This window comes from Callospermophilus lateralis, chromosome 1 (assembly GCF_048772815.1).
Source record: "Callospermophilus lateralis isolate mCalLat2 chromosome 1, mCalLat2.hap1, whole genome shotgun sequence".
NCBI classification, from domain to species: Eukaryota; Metazoa; Chordata; class Mammalia; order Rodentia; family Sciuridae; genus Callospermophilus; species Callospermophilus lateralis.
The window spans coordinates 3,922,123-3,942,146 of NC_135305.1; the positions used below are offsets into that span (position 1 = coordinate 3,922,123).

General features: G+C 54.8%; 1 protein-coding gene across 1 annotated transcript in view; it reads right to left on the minus strand.

The window, feature by feature from the left end:
- Dpp6 (dipeptidyl peptidase like 6) overlaps window positions 1-20,024 on the minus strand; it is a 618,489-nt gene that overhangs the window by 293,406 nt on the left and 305,059 nt on the right. The window contains exon 3 of the mRNA XM_076831376.2: window positions 15,717-15,815. Within this exon, the coding sequence (XP_076687491.2) occupies window positions 15,717-15,815 (99 nt within the window). The remainder of the gene's footprint in view (window positions 1-15,716; window positions 15,816-20,024) is intronic.

Consider the following 20,024-nt stretch of genomic DNA (forward strand, 5'->3'; position numbering starts at 1 on the left):
TATGGAATATCACTCAGACTTAAAGAAGAATGAAATTATGGCATTTGCCATAAATGGATGGAACTGGAGAGTATCATGCTAAGAAGTGAAATAAGCCAATCCCCAAAAATGAAAGGCTGAATGTATGATCTGATATGTAATTCACAATAAGGGAGGAGAAGAATAGAGGTATTTTGGACAAGACACAGGAGGGTGAAGGGAGGAGAGGGGGTATGAGGATTGGAAGGATAATAGAATGAATCACGCACTATTATCCTAAGTGCATGTATGATTACGTGACCTATATAACTCAACATCACGTACAACCAGACAAGTGAGAAGTTATACTCCATTTATGTACAATGTGTCAAAATGCATTCTATTGTCATGTATGACTAATTAAAATAAAGAATATATTAATTAGGGGCTGGGGTTATAGCTCAGGAGTGGAGTGCTTGCCTCGCCCATGTGAGGCACTGGGTTTGATCCTCAGCACCACATAAAAATAAATAAAATCAATAAAGATATTGGGCCTATCTTAAATATACATAAATTAAAAAGTCACAGAGTGGGGGGAGGTCAGTGAGGGTGCAGACGGGGCAAATGACCAGGTGTCGTCACTGTCAGAGCTGGGGTGAAGCTACCTGGGGGTCCATTCCTCCATTCTCTAATTTAAAAAATGAGTTCATTTATTTAAAAAGTAAAAATAAATGCAAGGCCAACGGGATATCCAAAAGATGCTATAAGCTACTAAGTGGAACAGTGCAGGGAGAGGCCTCCGTGACGCTCGGCTCACCCTGCACTCCAGCACCAGGCCGCGGCTCCCGTGGCCCGCTGGATGGGCGGCTAGAGACACGGTGCACACTTGCACACGGGCTCACCTCCTGCTCACGGCAGGCAGTGAAGTTGGCTAGTGTAGTGCACGGGAAGCACGAGCCCAGGCTCCTGGAACAGCCCCTGCAGCCTACGGACACCGTGGGCACAGAGGCCAGAGATGCTGCATTGAGTGCCCCACACGATTGGGACCTGCTGCTTGCGTCCACGGGTGCTGGCTCGGCGACCTACGGAAGACCTTGCTTTACCCCGTCTCCTCTAACCTGTGGCAGCTTCCTGCCCAACCCATGGGCCTCCTCTTCCTTTTCCAGGGCCCCAAGTTTGTCAAGGGATTCAGCATGTCCAGAGCAAAACACTGTCCTCCCTGACCTCCACAGGGTCAGAAGGGCGGTCCCTCCACCAAGCTCCGGCCCTAGATGGACAGGGAGGGTCTGACCCTGTCACTGTTGGTACACGAAGCTGCTACTTTCTGCCTCTGAGGAGGAGCGTCCCATGTGGCTGAGGCAGCAGAGGGTCTGGCTCAGGGGTCTTCAGGCAGGTAACACATGCTGGGTGAGCGCTCTCCCGCTGCCCCAGCCCCAGCCCAGGCAGGCTGTCTTTGAGAAAAGCATGTGGGGTTTCAGTCCCCTCACTGTTGCCAATGCTGCCAGGTTGGTGGCTGTTTCTGCGGGTGGTGACCTTGTTAGGCAGCCCTGGTCCTGGGCTAGAGGAGGAGCCACACTTGGCTCCCGACCTTCCCAGGGGCGGAGCTGGACGGTGCTGTAGCTCAGGTGACCCTGTGGTCCTCAGGTTTGCATCTGTCAAGCGGGAGGCTAGACCACAAGACCACGAAGGTTCTCCCCGGCTGTCCCCGGGCTTGGCGCGCGGTGCGCTTGGTGGCAGGCTTGCCTTCTCCAGACTCCACAGGGCTCCTGGTGCACCCCCACAGCTCCACCCGGGAGAAGGACCCAGGGGGCGCCCTCCTAGTAGATGGGATCCAGCTTCTCCCCCGATCTCTGAGCATCATGCAGGCTAAATAACAGACCCCAAAGTTCTCGAGCTGTGATCAACCCCAGGCATCCAGAGAGGGAACAGCTACATTTTTAACTTCAAGGTGACGTTAAGGACGACTTCTCTTCTGTTCCCAGTGCTCCCTTTTTGAGCTGTGGGGAACAGCACTGGGCTGTTCTTGCTTGCTCTCGGGGATGCTGATGACGGATCAGAGCCAAATGGAGTCTTCCTCTTGATACAGAGGCTGCCTCGAGAAGCTCCCAGCAGAGACGCGGCTCTGTTCCCGTCGGGGCCTAAATGAGCCCGACTTTCCTGCTGGGTCTGTCCACACGTGCACATTGTCCTCCGAGCTCAGGCGGTGGAAGACACCCTCCTGGGTGTGACGGTCTAAATATATGAGCCTTGATGACGGGAGATTCTCATACAGCAAAACCCTCACATCTCCAGGCTCACGTAGTCCCTTCTGGGTCAAGCTAATTATATCAAGTGAATTCTTAAGGCCTAAAATGTTCACAGCATCTTCATTCTGCTTCTCAAAAATTAATTCACCTTTTAGACTGGAGATTTGCAGGCTCAGATTCTGAGAAGAAGGATTATGTTTAGTGCATTTAAGAGGCTTACTTACCTTTGTATTTATCCTGAAATGAGTTTAGTTCACCAGTGTTTATGCCGGAGAGAAAAAAGTCTTCAAAACAAATCATGGAGAACTCATTAAAAATTAAGATATATAATATCTGTAAAATCCCCACCTCGGAAGAGATTCTTCTAATGAGTACCTAAGCCTGTGCCTGGTAAGCCACCCAGTACTAGTGGCTGCTCTGGGTGGGGAACCCAACCCTGTCGAACACCCAGAGACCACCATGGGCTCCCGCTGCTCAGAAGAGTCCATCAGCCTCAACCCACATGCAGGTCTCATCTCCCAGCCTCCCCAGTGTTCCGTCCTTAGCCAAAGGAGCATTTGGAGCTTATTTGAGAGGCCTCAGCTCTTGCCCTTTTTAGGTTCTAAGATATATTTTAAAAATTCCTGCTCCCTCCTGATGCCACCAACCAGTTTAACTTGGCAAGGTCCTATGCACCAGTGTCACTGTAACTCAAGTACCACTGCTCGGAGCTGGCAGGAGAGTGAGTGCACTGCTGCATCCGCCCACCCCTCTGTCCTGGGAAGCCCTCGTGGTTCACTGTGGCATTTAAGTATTTACCTGACCTTCTCCCCACCGAAAGGTGAGGACATCTTAAATAACTGACTGATGATCAAAAGCTGGATGGATTTGAGTGACGTGGAGAGGCCGCGATGGGAAGTAGCCAGGGCCGGGTGCCTCAGGCCTGGTGTGGAAACCTGGATGAGCTGCCCAGCTTCCCTCCTCTTACACACCAAGTCCAGTTAATGAGGCACCAATAAAATCAATACTGTGGTCTTTGAACCAAGAGGCGAATGTTCTCTAATCGCCTAGGGAAACGTATTATGAAAGTTGGCATCTGAGTTCCTTCTGAAACGTAGGGAGGAAGACAAGTTCAGGAATACACCTGGCTCGGAGAACCGCCATCTCAGATTCTAAGGTCCTTGGGGGCCCAGGTCATCTGGGTACTGGCCTTGGTGAGCTTTATTAATATTGGACTGAAGTTTACCCCACGTGTCTTTTAATAAAGAAGAATCGGCACCGTTCCCCCGTCTTCTACGGGTCTGCTCTCTCCAGGTGAGTAATGCGTCTGACTATCAGACGGTCCTCATGCTTCTTGGCTTAGCTCATATTCTACAATTCTCTGGAAATGTCCAGCAGGTCCATTTTCCCAAGACCTATCAAGCGGCCGGTTTAGGCGGATTCATGACCCATCTTGCTCACACGTTAGAAAAAGCCGAGTCCTGTAAATGAGGCTCAGGAATCACACACGACTACGTGCAATCTCAGAAGCGCACTCTCTGTCCTGAATTCTTTACAAATTAGAGCCCAATACACATTTCAAGAAAGCCAAGGAACAAGCAACTTGGTACATACAACCCTTTCCAGGGATATCAAAATTGTATTCTTTATCTAAGAAGATGTCATTTGCAGTAATTACCTTGCCTCTCTAGGCATTCCAAGGAGAAAACAATTCTATTTTGGAACAAAATAAATCCAAATGTTTTTGTTCAGCCATCCGCATCTTTACATCCAACCACAGGTACCAATCCTCAATCGTCTGTATCCATTTAAATAAAATGTCCCTGGTGGCCTTCCCTAGGTGCATGGGTTCACCTGGCCAGGTCCTCAGGGTCACGGAACCCCAGGAAGTTGCAGGTCTGAGCTTCGGGAGGACAGAGAATCGGGATCACATCATCCTTTTGTCAATCATATGGCCCTCTTTGCAAAAGTCATGGTTTACCCAAAGCACCCAGGGCCTTGGAAACTCCTTGAAGGGCGAGCCTGGAGGGCTGGGCTCTGCCTCACCTGGCTGTGCCACTGACCTAGTCACCCCCAGGTGGAGCACCCCCTTAGGCCACCCCCAGTGCCCCACGGCACTCTCTGTTCCAACTTCCAGGCTGCTTCTCTTGGTCCCAGTCAATGAGAAGCTCCACCTTCTGAAGGAGCCTCAGGGTCGACCTGTGGACAGGCCACTGAGCTTTGGTGAAGAAAACGGGCAGAGGCCTCCCTGGGTTCCAGTGGCTCTGGTCCTGTCTGGGCCGCTGTTTCGTGCTGGGCAGTCAGAATAGATCCAAGTCCTTAGGTGAGGCTCTGCAGCTGATCTTCAGCTGAGGTTGATTCTTCTTAAATCCTCAGATGCACAGGGAAAAGGGAAAAGGAACCCAAGGACTTCATCCCAGACGGAGAACCACTTCCGGGGCAGCAGGTAGGGTCCACACGGTGAGTCTGGAGACAGACACGTGTGAGGTCTCAGGTCTCTTTAGAAAACCAGCCGGGAGACCTGGGGAGACCTGGGGATCCTCCTTAGCACCAGCTTCCTCATGCAGATGGAGAGACACCAGCCACAAAGAATGGGCCAGTGCACGTACAAGGGCCGGTGCAGTAGCCAGCGGGAGGGAGCGGGTATGAGCTGGGCGGCAAGGGGATCCCGGAGGGGGAAGCCTCCTGGGGCAGCTTCAGGCCTCGGACCTTCCAGGCCTCGGACACTCCTACCTACACCTGAGGCACGGGTGACATCTGTTTTACTATCTTCTCTTCGTCCTACTTGTTGGAATCTTATATTGCTATCTGAAGACTGCAGTGACTTGGCCCAAATTCTTTCTGGAACGGAGTGTAATCATTTCACTAAAAATGGCACTGTGTTTGATGTTACAGACACAGCCCCCGGCTCTACAGGGCAAATAAACACTAACTGGCGTCTTTTAGTTAGCCCTTAAAATACGCCCCGTGTTGTACATTCAAGGTACAAACTGTGCTGTGCACATCTTTGTGAGCACAAGGCGTGCAGGGTACCAGAGCTCTGGGCCTGAGCTCTAGGGCATCTTTAGCAATATTGAAAAAGCAAGCTAAAGACGGTTGGAGGACGCTACTTCACCTAGTTACATTGCGTTATGTTTTAGATCTATGAAGAAGCAAGCCTTATCTGGTCCCACGATAAAATCAACAAAAACAAAACCCACTTCAGCACATGACGTTCCTCTCCCAGGTGGGAAGTCGTGAAGACAGGAGCAGGCTCCGCAGGGTCACGAGGAAGCAGAGCACAGGAGCTGGCTGCGTTCTGCTTGGAGCCCCTGTGACAACCCTCCTCTATGCCCAGGACCTCCTTCCCCACTTAGCAGAAATATCAAATGGCTGTAGCCGGTGGGGCTGGTATCACACCCAAGCTTTCCATAAGGACCAGACAACGGCCCTGCTTCCTGCCCCTTCTTCTCTCCCATTCAGCAAGTGTGCGTGTTGGGTGGTGGGTGGGGCGGGGGGGGGGGTCTCTGCTCTTTCTGCCGTCCCAGTCCATTCAGGAGTGAGGAGGCAAGGCCTGCGGACAGGTCTGAGGCCCTTGGAGTGGAGAGAAGGTGGGAAGCAGCAGGGACACAGAGAGAGAGTCAAAGTGCAGCGGAAACTTTTAGTTTTTACTCTGCTGTGGCTTTTCTTGGGTGTCATCCAATTCCTTCTAGACCAGTCTTAGGATCTGGCTGCGAGCGGCTAAGAAGGGCTCCAGGGAGCTAGTGGGGCTGCTCCTAGTGTCCACTGCCGCTGAATGAGCAGGCTCTGGTTCTCTTTCCTCCGACTGGTTTGTATTTAATTGTACTTGTGAGGTTGTGGCCCAACCTTAAGTTCCCCACAGCTGGCAACTTGGCTAAAGGATGAATACGGGAACTTAGGTGCAGGAAGAACCCATTTCAGTGGGTGACACCGTTGAGAAGGAAACTGGGAAGGAGAATCCTCTGGAGGGCGGGGACTCTACCTTGCTGCCCTCCACCCCTGACCGCAGCCCGAGGCCCGGTTTCAGGGAGCACAGCCTCCTGCCCCTCTGCTCACTGTGCGCCGCAGAGGCCCTCTGGGTGCTGTGCAGTCAGGGGTCTCATTAGGGAGCCGATCTGCACATAACCAGGACCTGAATGGGTTCTGAAAGGTTCATCCCCGACCTCTGGATGGCACTCTGTAAACTGCTCCCAGCAGAGAGAGCTACACAGGAAGCGGACATTCGCAGACCTTGGTCCCCTGGAATTCCAGGCTACGGATTATCACCCCCAAGCAGCTCATGTGGATGGGCAGAAGGCCACCAGCAAAGTGTGGATCAAACCCAGAACTCAATGAATCCTCTGAACCATGGTGCAGCCCAGAGCTGCGAGAAGGCACCTCACCGCCTTCCCGGGGCTGGTCTTTGTGACACAGCTGCACTGAGGACAGCAGCCTCTGGGGCCCCGGGTGTCGGGATGGGCTGGGATGCTGAGATAAAAATAAGTCAAAAGCAGCAAAAATAAGCATCAGCGTCTGGTGGCAAAGCCAACCACACTCCATCTGGCTGCCCTCGGGGCCTTGGGGACCACGGAGCTGCCCTCACCACGGCCACAGGAGAAGCCCAGCAAGGGGGCTGGGCTGGCCTGGGCAGCACCCAGCAACACCACCCTTGTCTCCTCTTCCAGGGACGATTCCAGATCCCCGAAGCACACTAAAGGTCAACCCCCACAACCAGATGGGTCCTGTGTCCAGTAAATGAAAGCCTCCCACTGAGCCTCAGGCGGTCCTCAACCCTCCCCGGCCTTCAAGGAGGCAGAGGCAAGGCCTAGGAAGGGGCCAGCGGGGAGGGGGGGGGACGCACACGTGGGGCCAGCGGGGGGTGGGGACGCACACGTGGGGCCAGCGGGGGGGGGGGGGTGGGGGTGGGGACGCACACGTGGGGGGGGTTGTGACGCACACGTGGGGCCAGCGGGGGGGGGGGACGCACACGTGGGGCCAGCGGGGGGGGGGGGGGGACGCACACGTGGGGCCGGCCGGGGGGTGGGGACGCACACGTGGGGTAATGAACTTTGAGGAGGAAAGGGTGACCTTGGCTCATGGTTTCAGTCCATGGTTAATCAGCCCAGTTGCTCGTGGCCTCTGGGGTGTGGGTGGGGGTGACAGGGTGGAAGTGCGTGGCACAGCACAGCAGGACACTGAGGGCATGCCCTCCTGCTGAGCCCCAGCCCTTAAAGGTTCAGGCACCTCCCCTCCACACGGGCCTTTGGGGACACTTCTTCAAACCACAGCAGGATAGTTCTGCCACCACTCGCTGTGTGACCTGGGGAAAGTGTCTTGCCACTTCTGACTCTAGGCACCGTCACGCCTGATGCCCGTGTCAACAGGAAGCACTGTGTCCCTCACCTTCTGCCATCAGTTCCATTCTCCTGCTTTGGGGGCAGATGGACGCCCTCCATGAACATGGTCTGAGGAGTTGGGGAAGTATCTCACTCACTGGTTCCTGCCCACAGAGGGTAGGGGTCACAGGTGCGTGCTGGTTTGGGGAAACTCCTTGAGCTTCCGCTCACTGTCAGGAAAGGACGGAGGGCGCCCTGGCAGGAGCTCTGGGAGGCCGCTCCCACCTGCCTGGGGCTGGCTCTGGGTGACACGCCCCGTTTCACCTGGAGGGAGATTATATAGGATCTGCCCCGCATCCAAAGAAAAAATCCCGATGCTGTAATTCTGGTCCTGTGCTCACCTGCCCCCACGGCAAGACGAACGCCACTTCAGCTACTGTCACCAGGCCCAGCCAGTCCACCTGGTGCTGGGGAAGGCCTCCCCAGAAGCTGCTGAGCTCACAGAGAGCAGAGGACGATGGCTGTCAGAACCAGGCAAGGGCCCCGAAGCCCTGGACGTGTGGACACAAGTCACAGCGCCGATGATGGCAACCTGGACGTGTTCCATGTCCCTGGGCTGGTGTCATCCTGCCTGTCATCAGCTGGAGCAGTGGAACTCCTGAGAGCAACAGCAGAATGAGCCCATGCAGGTCTGGAGACCTGGGCAGGAAGGGCGGGAGGCGGGAGGCACAGGGCCTCTGACCCCCGCTGCCACGTCCCCCTGGGTGTGCAGCCTGTGACCTTTCACCAAAGCCTGCCCTCGGCACCATTGTTGTGTAGAGTGTTCTGGAGAATAGAGAGGTGACCACGTCCACTCAAGGAGCAAGGTGGAGACCAGACAGAACTGTGTCAAGAAGGGGTGTGGGTGCAGGAGGGACAGGGAGGGTCACAGGCGGAGAGGAGGAACAGCAGAGTGTCCTTCACAGCAGGAGGACACCCTGCTGGAGGGTTCAGGGCTGTTGGACCTCGGGTCCTCACGTCCCTCTCAGGGTGGTGAGAACATGCCCTGCAGAACGGCACCACGTCCAGTGTGTGGCCATTAAGTGACAAGGGTAAAACTCACCATGGGGCGCAGGTCTCACCATCTATTAGAAGACGCCAGTTAAACCAAGAGAATAAACTCAGTCGTGTATTTATCAGAATAATCTCTGAGAGCGTCAAGAGCTGGATGAATGAAGAACCTGGCGAGCCCTCATCAGCCATGAGTTCAGGTGCCCTGAGTTACCTTCCCCGGAAACACGCCTGTCCACTGGCTGAGTCAGTCGTCCAGTCAATTAATGCCCCTAGGACTTCATGACGTGCCAGGCACAGTGGCCTAGGAGGGAAGATGATCATCACTATGATGTGGCTGTGGCCCCAAGAAGCCTGCCAACAGGGGGGAGAGGCCAAGGACACCAGGCAGGTGCTCTGCAGGTGGAACGTGATGGACGCAGGGATAGTGCTCAGGTATGGCGCGCTCCAGCCACTCTATCCATTAAGAGGGGGTCCGTGTTTGAAAGTGTCCACGGTAATTAAGCAGGCTCTGGCAGGTCGCCCAGGTCGAGGACTCACAGAGCAGCGGGGTCCGAGGGTCGCTGTGTTGAAGGACAGGAGGCTCTAGTCAGCAGGGCTTCCTGGGAGGCTTCACAAGGATCCCTCCAGGAAGGGACCAGAGTCTCTCCCTCAGGCCAAACAGGCCCGTATGCTGGGGCTCACCTGGGTTCTCAGACTCTTTTACTTTGGGTGAGACTAAAACGCTGCTAACTGTGGACGGGTCTGTGGCTGCTGGGGCAGAAACCCTCTTGCCAGCATCTGCGGGCAGGGGACCCCTGCCCGGGGCCTGGATCTCACCTTGAGGAAAGACCTGGTGTCCCCCAACGCCAGGCCTGCAGGCCCATCATGCCCATCTGCCCCTTCAGGTAGGAAAAATGGGGGTGGGTACCATGGGGGTCCACAGGGAAATCCCTAAGGAGACTCGGAGCTCTTGAGACAACCATTTAATGTCCTGGGAAATACCTGTCGCCTCCCTGAGAAGGAAAACAACATGGAAATCTCATTTATGATCCTCCTCCTTAAGAAAAGAAAACATGTATCACACACACACACACACATACGAGCACACGCTTATCACCAGGGATGCAAAGAAAAGACAAGTCTGTCATTCTACAACAGAACAGCGTCGGCCAGGTGGGAACTGGGTTCAAGGAGTCGGAAGCCGCCCCAGCACACAGAAATCACTGGGGAGGCTGGCTTAAGCCGGCAGAGACCTGAGTCCCCGGGTCATGAATGCAGTAGCCCTGGTAGCAGGGCCAGCGTCACGCCGTCCCTCGGGGGCTCTGGAGTCCTGCTCAGGTGGCGGGCCTGCAACACCTCAGGCAGGAGCAGGGGCGGGAGAAGGGCCCCCGGCACTGCCCGGCCTGAGGCTCACTCGCTGCCCAGAGTGAGGACATGCCTCCCTCCTCCGTGGGCTGGTGGCCCTTGGTCCTGGTCAGGCCGATGCCTGACTGAGTTTTAGAGTTCTAGTTTGGATCAAGCCATGAAGAATAAGCAAGTTTCTGAGTAGAAGTGTTAAATACAGGCATTTTCAGAGAAAGAGGGTGGAGACAGAGGCAGTAAGCTTCCAAGGGTCCTGGTCTAGCCAGGGACACGCAGGCAGAGGTCACAGTCCTGAGGGAAACAGTGGGAGAGCCAGGACCCAGGGAGACACAGGAGGCACTTCCTGCAGCGCTGGTGCTTAGGAAATGGGATTTCACCTCTTGGATCAATGGCTTCCTTATTTATAAAGTAAACATGAAAGCCTTCCTCTCCGAGGGTTGTAAAGACTGGGAGAGCGTCACCAAGGTAGGTGACGCGGCTTTGTTATTTCTGCCAGCACAGCTGTTGACTGGCTTTGGGGCCACCAAGTGCCACTGTTTTTGCATATTTCCTGTTGGTACTAGGGAGACTCCAGTAGGAAACCCCGGAAGGAGGTTAAGCAGAGGCAGCGTGAACTCAGTGGAGGTGCTCAGGATGAGCCTGCAGGCAGGGGGCCAGCCTGAGTCGGGGGCCAAAGTGGGCAGCTTCTACTGCACTCCACCAGGCGGGGGCAGTCGGCCTCCTGATGCCAGACTAGGGACGTTCCCTCCCCGAGGAGACGTGGGATCCTGAAGACGGCAACAGGAGAGAGCAGGAATTGGCAGTGTGCACAGACGTGACTGTAACTTCTCCGGCTTCTCTCTCAAGGGCTTGGCCAAGGCAGACGACAAGCATTCTGCACAGTACTTAAGTGGCCCCTCCGACCACCTCCATCTGCTCAGGAGCCACTGAAGGCCACTTATTCCTGTGGAACCTGCCCTTTCTGGGCACTACCCGCGGTCACCACAGCACCAGATGGCCTCCAGGGAACATCTCCACCTACCCTTAAAGGCTCAATGCACCAATAAAAAACTGCGGCCTCCAAAATAGCAGTAGAAAAACCCAGACATTTTAAACTCAGATTCTCCCGTTACTGAGCCCCACAGTTTTGTTAAAAAAAAAAAAAAAAATACTGTTTTTTTCAAAATAACAAAAGAGAATAAAGCAAATCAAGTTGGTTTGAACCCTGTGCACTAACTCCAATTTTATCTTCTAAAACATGCACTTTCCAGTATCAACCAGCCAGCTGATATTTTCCTACATTCAAAGGAAGCAATTTTCTCCAATTTTACAGTCTCTCCAGTCCTGCATCCCGAGATTCGAGGGCTCTGTGCTAACAAGTGGGGGCTGATGAGAAATGAGGGGACACACAGACGGCGGGTCTGGGCCAGCACCAGGGCTCCCAGCGCGTTGGGACTCCAGTTGAACAGGCTGCAGGGAGGAGGTGGGCCGGGAGGGGCACTGAGGCTGGGCCCTGCCCAGAGACACTGAGGGAGAGAGAGGGCAGTCTCCTGCAGGATGCAGGTGGTCCAGCCCGCCGGGAGCCCAGGGGCTGATCAGGCTCTCCACGGGGCCCAGCCTGCCTTCCTAATGGCAGAAGCAGAAGACTTTGCTGGGTGTCACCCAGAGGCCTCCCTAGGTGGCTGCGGCAGCTACCTAAGCAAGTCACGGGTCCTATTCACGCGAAGGAGATTGGTGCTGTGGCTCTGGAGCCACAGAGGAAGGAAAGCTGTCTTTCCCTCTTTCTAGAAACAGCTTTCTCCCTATTGTGGTCTGCAATAGGGTTAATAAGAGATCTCTGCCGTATAAATAGTCAGGTTATGGACGTTAATGATTAAAACGGGGTTTTCCTATTGGCAGACACGGGGCTGTGGGCAGGGCAGTTCTTCCGAGTTTCTTGCTTAGGGAAAGCTGAGACTCGGCTTTGGAGATAGAAAGGTTGAGCTGTGATGTCTGTGGGTCAGTCGGGAAGCTGGGGAGGGCGGCTGGTCTGCAGATGCCTTCTGCAGTTAGATGTCAGAGTGGGAGCCTGTGGAAGACAGGAGACTGAGAGCCAGAGGGCAGACAGAAAGGGGGACGCCGGAGCCCAAGGCCCAGGCCCACCAACATGAGCAGAGCAGGACAAGGGGAGCCAGCCACAGGGCCCGCGAGGGTCCACCAGGACCCAGAGACGGAACCTGGGATGTGATGGCCTCAAGCCACCAGAGAACGGTTGCGAAGGGGACAGGGCCACCTGGGGGATAGCCAGGATTCCAGTGAGGGGGGTTTCAGGGAGGCCTGACTGGAGTGGCTTAAAGGGAAGAGGAGAAGAGTGGAGAGGCCGGACAGACAACCGCTTCAAGCTGCCAAAGGGAGCAGAGGGGCAGGCAGAGCCTGGTGGGAGCCGCACTCAGCTGGGCTGTGTGTTTAAGGTAGGAGAAATGAGAGAAGCTTCTTTCAAATCTCAATAATCTAGGTGGTGCCTGTAATCTCAGCGACTTGGGAGGCTGAGGCAGGAGGCTCACAAGTTCAAGGCCAGTCTCATCAACTTCATGAGACCCTATCTCAAAAAATAAACAAATAAAAGGGCTGCGATGTAGCTTAGTAGTGAACCCCCCTGGGTTCAATCCCCAGCACTGGAGGAAATGATCTAATACAGAGCAAAAAATGATCATAGAAACGTTTAGGAATTCAGGGGAGAAAAGAGACGCAGGCTGCAGCTACTCCTCTGGAAGTAAAGCCAGTTCACCTGGGTTCCCCAGATGCAGCAGGTGGGAGCAGGCCACCCATGGCTGCGGCTGGGCAGGTGGCAGGAGGGAGAGATGGAGGGGTGGGCTGGGGGGTTCCCGAGCTCTTTCTGGTAGGTTCAGCTGGGGAGGAGGCTGAGAGGGGGACAGGGAGTGCCTGGCCGCGCTCTGATCTCCAGAGGCCTCCTCTGTAGGCCCCAGGGCTGTTTTAACTGCGGGACGGGAGTCTACAGGGTTTTGGGTCGTTAAAGAATTTAAAGGCTGCTGTGCCAATCAATTTCAGAAGATGGAGATTTAACAAATGAGCCCATCATATTAAGATGAGGGAGGGGCTCTTAACTCAGCCCAACACACGGGCCCCTGGTGAACAAAGTGTGTCGACTCTGGACCAGTGACCCCAAGACGAAACCCAGGCTGCCCCTGTTCAAGGTGGTGGCGGACACACACTGAAGACATGGCCCTGTCTGCGATGACTGCTGGGCTTCCGTGACCACTGGGGATTCGCTGCTGGTGTGGGCATCAGAGGGACACGGAGAGTGAAGGAGGTGCTGGGTGGTGATACTGTAGGACGCTCACACCCACAGTCTTGCTTCTCACACGAGGTAGCTAGTGGGGCGGCAAAAGGGACTGGCTGGGGAAGGGAGGCCCGACTCCACCAACGTACACAGTTCACCCACTGAGACTGGGTTCGAGTCCGATTCTGTGACTTTCTAACTGAGTGACGTCGACCGAGTTCTGGAAGCACTGCAGCGTCCACTTCCTGTGCAATGGGATGAGGGCAGTAGTGAGAACTGAATGACCCTGTGTACATAAAGTGCTTGCCTAGAAGGTGGGGCATGGCCCACAGCAGACGGCACGGATGATGGTGACAGTGACGATGGGGAAGAGGGTTGCTTCCTTTACCTAAACCACTGTGCGCTTGGCAAGCAGGAAGAGATGGAATGCTCAGGAGGAGGGATGAGTGAAGGAAAAATCGGGGAGTGGGGAAAGGAGACCCATTTATCTCGGATACTCTCCAAAAGGGCTACTCTTTGGGAAGGCCGGGCCTCTGGTTCCTTCATAGCAAACTTCACCGCACTATGCACGTTTACAAAGGAAGAGCCATCCTGAGGAAGCCCCCGGACATGGCAGGCTATCCCCGGGGAAGTGCAGGGGGCTGTGTCCCGGGTCTGACCTGCCCAGACAGGCAGGCTGGGCACTCTGCGGCACGGCACTATTGCTGCTGTTAACCCCCGACTCTGGAGGTAGAAGGGCATTCTGGGGGCTCCCTCCAGAGCCAAGGCACCTCTGGACCAGGTCCATCACTCACTCATGAAACGCAAGCCCCTTGTACGGTTAATGGACACAGTGCCCACCAGGGAGGGCACGCCTCTGTCCTGGGCCTCCACACCTCTGCCTGGGGGTTTGTGCTTTGTTTTGTTTTGTTTTTCATATAGAGGGTTGATTCAGGCCAAGTCTGAAACCATGTGATTCCAATAAAAAATACAGAGCTGGGTGGTGTGGGGCCCCTGTGGATCTGCCCGGCCTCCTGCCGCCGCCTGACCCTGGGGCCTGGCTGTCGGCCTCATTTCTGGCCCTGGGTTTTCCCCAGAGTCTGCCTCGCCGCCCACTTTGGTTCCGTTGTTCTCTTTCAGCCCTGGGCGTCGTCTCTCAGCCCCCCTGGGCTCTCCTGGTCAGGGGGGTCAGCTTTCTAGACTTTGGCTTTACCAGGGTCTGCTCTCAGCTTCTCCAGCCAGTCCTGACCACTCTTCAGCTCGCGCCATCCCTGAAGTGCCTTCTCCTGCCTCCTGCACCTGAGATCACAGGGCTGCTCCAGAACGCGACTTGGAGCTCCTTAGGGACAGTGACCCCATTTCATTCCCAAGACCTGGCCCAGGGCGTGCCCCAGGGCTCAAGGCATCTGTGCTAGGGCAACACAAGCCTACGGTGGGGCCCAGCCAGGGCTCCTCACCACGTGGAACCCTTTGCTCCGCCTCGGCTGGGTTCTCTGGGTGCCTCCACCGCACTCACGACCCATGGCTCTCATTGCTCCTAGGTTTCATGAAATACATTCCTTCCAAGAGCCACCTGTTCTTTCAAGCTAAGTAAGCTCATCCAAGGGTCAGAATGGACACTGGGCATTCACAGAGGACAAAAGAGGAGCAATAACTATGTGGGAGGCTGAGGCCGAGAGGCTTCACTAACTGATTTTTCAGAGTCTGGAGCATGAGGAACGTTTTAGAGGCACTCTGACAGCATGACATACAACACACAAGTCACTGTCCCAGAGAGCACAGGGAAAGAGAGCAAAACTGCAAGTCAGGAGGTGGACTTCTAGCCACAGATGCACTGTCAACCCGCTGCGTGACCTTGGACTAGTGACTTGCCCTCTCTGGACCTCATTCATTCTGAAAGTAAGGAAGTGGACTAGGCATTGAACACTACACTGGGTAGGTGTGCCAACCCGAGGGTTAACTCTCAAGGGCATCCACCGAATGCTAACAACAGCCCTGGTGATAACAGGAGAGGCGCAGCCGGGAGGGTGAACAGGCATCGACATCTGGCTCCCACGGATGCAATCGCCTGGCTTCAGGCCCAGATAGGGGAGAAATATCATGTCCAATTCCAGCAAAATATGAACAAACTTCACCGCACTGATTCTTTGTTTTGCTATTGAAAAAACAAATCCCTCAAACAAGAAACCTAGATTTGATCCAGTTTAAACCTCAAGGGGAAAACAGATGGATCCCACCTGCACACCGGGCTCCCTGCACACCGGGTTCCTGTGCTCAGAGAAGGGAGAGCAGGAGCAGCAGAGAGTCAGGACCACCTGGGGCAGCTCAGCTGCTCTCCAGGGCCCTGTTGCCTAGCAACATGGCACATCTCGGCCTGAGAAACAATGGCTCTGTGAGAAGGGATGGAGCCGCCTGGCAGCCCGCTTCTCAGGAAGCACAGGCGGTGGCACAGCGTGAGGAGCCCGCCTTCCAGAGGACCATTCTCAGATGCCACTGCTGTCACAGGAAAGCCCTGCCCGTGGACAGGCCCTGCAGCCTGAGCCCGACACTGGGGGAGGACGGGGCAGGGAGGGACTGGAGACTCACCACTTATCCACTTGGCCTCAGGGTCGTGGAGTCTGAGATCCTCACTGAAGAGATCTTCCACAGTGACCTTCTTCTTCTGAGACAGACTGTTATCTTCCGCTAAAAAAGAGGAGGCAGAGGGTCAAACCTGCTTCTTATCAATAAAAAGGGACCGTAACACATCCTGATCGCCATTCGGAAATAGCATCTACGGTGAAACACAGTTTCTATAAATGAAGGTGAATGACGGCCGGCCTTGGATTTTGTTGTTAATTAAATTATCAAAAACTATGGTGAAGGGGCTGGGCTGTAGCCCAGTGGGAGAGCCCTCGTCTTGCACATGGAGGGCGCTGGGTTCCATCCTCAGCACCACATAAAAAAATAAAATAAAGGCATTGTATCCATCTACAACTAAAACCCAAAACAGAACAAAAGTGTGGTAAGGCATCATGAATCAGAACATGACACAGTCCCCTCCTCACTCCTACTTGAATACATAAATGACCATATTTGGAGGTAGAGTAAATGACTGTGTCAAGGCTGAGCAAGGGGACGGCACAGATGTCAGAATGAAGCCCTCGGCCAGGTGCAGGTGCCTGTGCAGCAGACACTCACTAACACCATTAACCACAGGCGGCATGGCGGTCTCTGAGTGTTGAGAGCCACAACCAGGTCAAGATGGTGCCTGGCATTTTGCCAGAAGGAGTGGTTGAGAAGTGACGCCAGAGAGCCATTAAGATGATGATAATTAAGTTAAGCTGTGTATAATTATTAAGATAACGACTGATTGCTGTAACTGGAGGATGCTAAATTGAAACAAGCTGTATTCAGTTGTGTATGTAAACCTCTGCTGTCCGGCAGTAAGGTGGCTCCTGCTACCTCGGGTGCCCGCTACTTTTGAGTTCCCATCGGTTCTCGCGGTGTTTCGGTTGAGTTCCGGTGGAGTTCCCATTGGGTTCAGGCAATAAAGTAGTTCCTGTTTGAACCTACAAGTGGCTCGTGACCTCCCGGTTATTTGTGCCCAGCCAGACTGTGGCATCTGAGAACATGGAGGCACATAGATGCTCCTTGGGTATTTACTCTCTGTGAGCTTCCTAGTCCCTGGTGTCTCTGGGTGGGGGTTCCTCCTGTCCAGAAGGATAGCCATCCAGATACCTATGTGCCAACTCCCAGACCCTGCCCTGCCCCATCTCGACTCCCATGCTCAGGCGGTCCCTGGGATAAGCTGCGAAGGAAGTACTCTACTACCTGCCCAAGAGGGATCCTCAGCTCACGGCGCCGGCTGGCGAGGCTTGGAAGACCTGGCAGCCCTTCCCCACCTGCAGAGGGTGAACTTTCTGGGATGCTAGCTCCTCCTCAGAAGAGCCACAAAATCCCGTTTATTTGCTTTGAAAAGATGCAGGATCTGGGAGCCCAAGCTAACAGATGGACCTGGAGGACAGTCCACCTAACCAGCTCCCTTCCTCCGCCTTCGCAGGCTCTCCCCAGGGGCCTCCTCCCAAGCACAGGAATCCAGATGAGCAGCGCAGGCTGGGAGTTGGCTATCTGCACCGTCACCCTGTCTGGACAGGAGCTGACCCACAGCCTGCTGACCAGGGACTCCTTCAGTGAGACCATTTCTGACCGATGCTGTCCTCTGGAGAGCCTCTGTGGCCCCTGCCCTCTTAACAGAAGACACTGAACGTCACTGCACTTTCCTCAAGACCTGGTCCCCGTGCCCTCGGCTCTGCAGTGCTGCCACGGGCCAGTCAGTGCTGCCACGGTGGGACCCTTCAGGGGCTCGGGTCACTGCGTCCCTGCCTGTGACGTCCGCTCCTGGTCCCTCTGCGATCCACCGCGTCATGGGCTGCCAGGGTGCTGGTCCTCGGCACTACACTTTGCCTGCTTTATTCTTGGGTTTCCAGGCCGAGTCGGCCGGGAATCTAGCAGGGAGTTCTGTGGGAATCGTGTAATGAGCTCAGAATACGCCGTCTGCTCAGCAAATCCCCCAAGTTTCTGAGACTATTTCATCGCCTCCCATTGCTTTCTTTTGGCCTCTGGATGTGACGGTTTATTGAAGTTACCCGAAAAGCCATGTTTTCCTTTATGCTTTGGTTGGTTTCTTGACTGTCAAATAGGCTCATTGGATACAAAAGTCTTTTGAAAAGTGCAGAATGATGTGATTCAAGGTGGCCTCACTGGGACAGGAGCACCTGTGGGGTGGTCCAGGTGCTGCACAGGACGTGGAAGCCAGGCCAAGCGCTTTCCCTGTGCCGCTGAAGCAGCCCTGGGAAGGCACGGCTGAACCGGGAGCTCTGCTCAGGGAAGACGGTTAGACCTGAGCACCTGAAGGATCCCGGGATCTAAGCTCCGTCTGCTGTGACCTGGCAACTAAGAGTGTGGACACTTCCCAGATACCACACATGTGGTCACAAGACAAATAACCACTAAAACCTGCACGTCACCTCCTAAACTTCACGCCCCCAGGAAGACTGTAGCTCTCCAGGCCGAGGTCTTCACACGCAGAATAAGAACACGGTGTGAGGCTCCCGAAGACCCACCGTGGGAATGAGAGGTGGAGGGGAATTTATCCACTTGCTAAATCTCTTTTTTCATAGATGTGTTTAAAAGTCCTTGTTGGTTTCTAAAGCTACTTGGAGAATGCACAGAGCATTGCAGGAGCAGTTGTGGCGAAGGCGCTGTGGGTTGTGCTCTTCAGAGTGCTCCATTTAGGGGCTGGGGCTGGGGCTCAGAGGTAGAGCGCTCACCTCGCCTGTGAGAGGCACTGGGCTCCATCCTCACAGCACATAAAAGTAAAAGATTGTGTCCACCTAAAGCTAAAAAAAGGGATTTTTAAAAAAAATTACTCCATTTAGGACAGAAACTTCATCAGCAATTAGCTCCGCCTCTTGAAGGTGCTCCCTGTCGGCCTCCCCGGGTGGCTCACGCCCCGTTCCACTACCAGCTAACACCTGGCTTCAGTCCACGCAGCCCCCAAGGCCCTCGAGAGATGGCAGGCACAAGTGATGCACGTTCCACAGACCACGTGGCCCTGAAGACCCCCAGTGGAGAGACCCCACGCCTGCTGCACCCGCTCAGGAGCCCTGGCAACCAAAGTCCAGGGAAGCCCAGGACACAGCAGTGATGGAGCTCGGGGCAGGAGAGCCACTGGGCTGACGGTTTAGGGGACCAGGGATGGAGAAGGTGGGAGGGGTTCTGGGGAGGTCTCCCCGAGGAAAGAACCGAATGGCCAGATAAAGGATGTAAGAGGACATTGGGGAGGACGGCGGGCGAGAGGGCGGGGGCTGCAGTGTGCTCACCAAGTCCTGGGCCTGCCGCGCCCAGGGCCCCGGGCAGGAGAGCTGGGAGGAAGGGCAGCCTCTCACACCTGAGCTGTCCTAAGGTTCCGTCTGAAAAGGTGGCTGCTGCACTTTGCCTTCCAGTCCTGGTTATAGGTTAATTATGGCCATTCTGGGCCCAAGAATGGCCACCTGCCGTCAGAAACGTTCCCAACAATGACCTCATCCCTCGCAGCTGCTCCGTCCTCCTGGCCCTGCCTCCGGAGTCCTAGCTGCCTGCAGCAGCTGACCTTGACATCTCTCCCGTGTTCTCTGCAGGCCCCTCCGGGTCAGTCTCCCAGGTGCCCGCATCTCCCCCTGCCTGCCTGGACCCTTCTCACCCAGTGGCTGAGATTTTAAATACTTATATTTCTAAATTTCCTAATTAGCTCTTCTCAAGATCCTCCACTCTCATTATTTTATAGTTTCAATCTCCTTAATCACATCAATAATTCTTTTAAAAACCTGAGAGGCCATTTTCTGCTTTCCCTATTGATCTAAGTTCTCTGGACCTCAGTTTTCATGAGCTGTTCTCCTGCATCAGGAGATGTGTCCTGTGGGGACTTGGTCCCCAGCTTGTCACGGTGTCCTGGTCATGAGAGACTCTCAGCTATGTGCTTGAGATGGCATCGGGCAGTCTGGCAAGGCTGTCTGGGTAGTGGCTCTCAACCAGGTCTCACGTGGCCGTTTGGGCCACAGCCCTGTGCCCAGGTTTTGGGGGGGGGGTCCCTTGATCAGCCTCCGGCCTCTCCTGGACACCAGCGTGGCAGCCTTCCTGTTGAGCCCGACTTTGGCCTATGGGCCTGGAGGGGCCAGGGATTCAGCCTGGCTTCCCGGGCAGGTCTCTCCTTGCTCTTCCCACACCAGGCAGGTGAAGACCCTGCTCTTGTGAAATCCACGATGTGTTTCTTGTTTATTTTCCTACCACTTCTACATATTTGAAGCCAAAACCCAGAAGCCAGGCATGTTCAAGCCTCCACTTGAACAGGAAGTCAACAGCTAGCTGGAGATA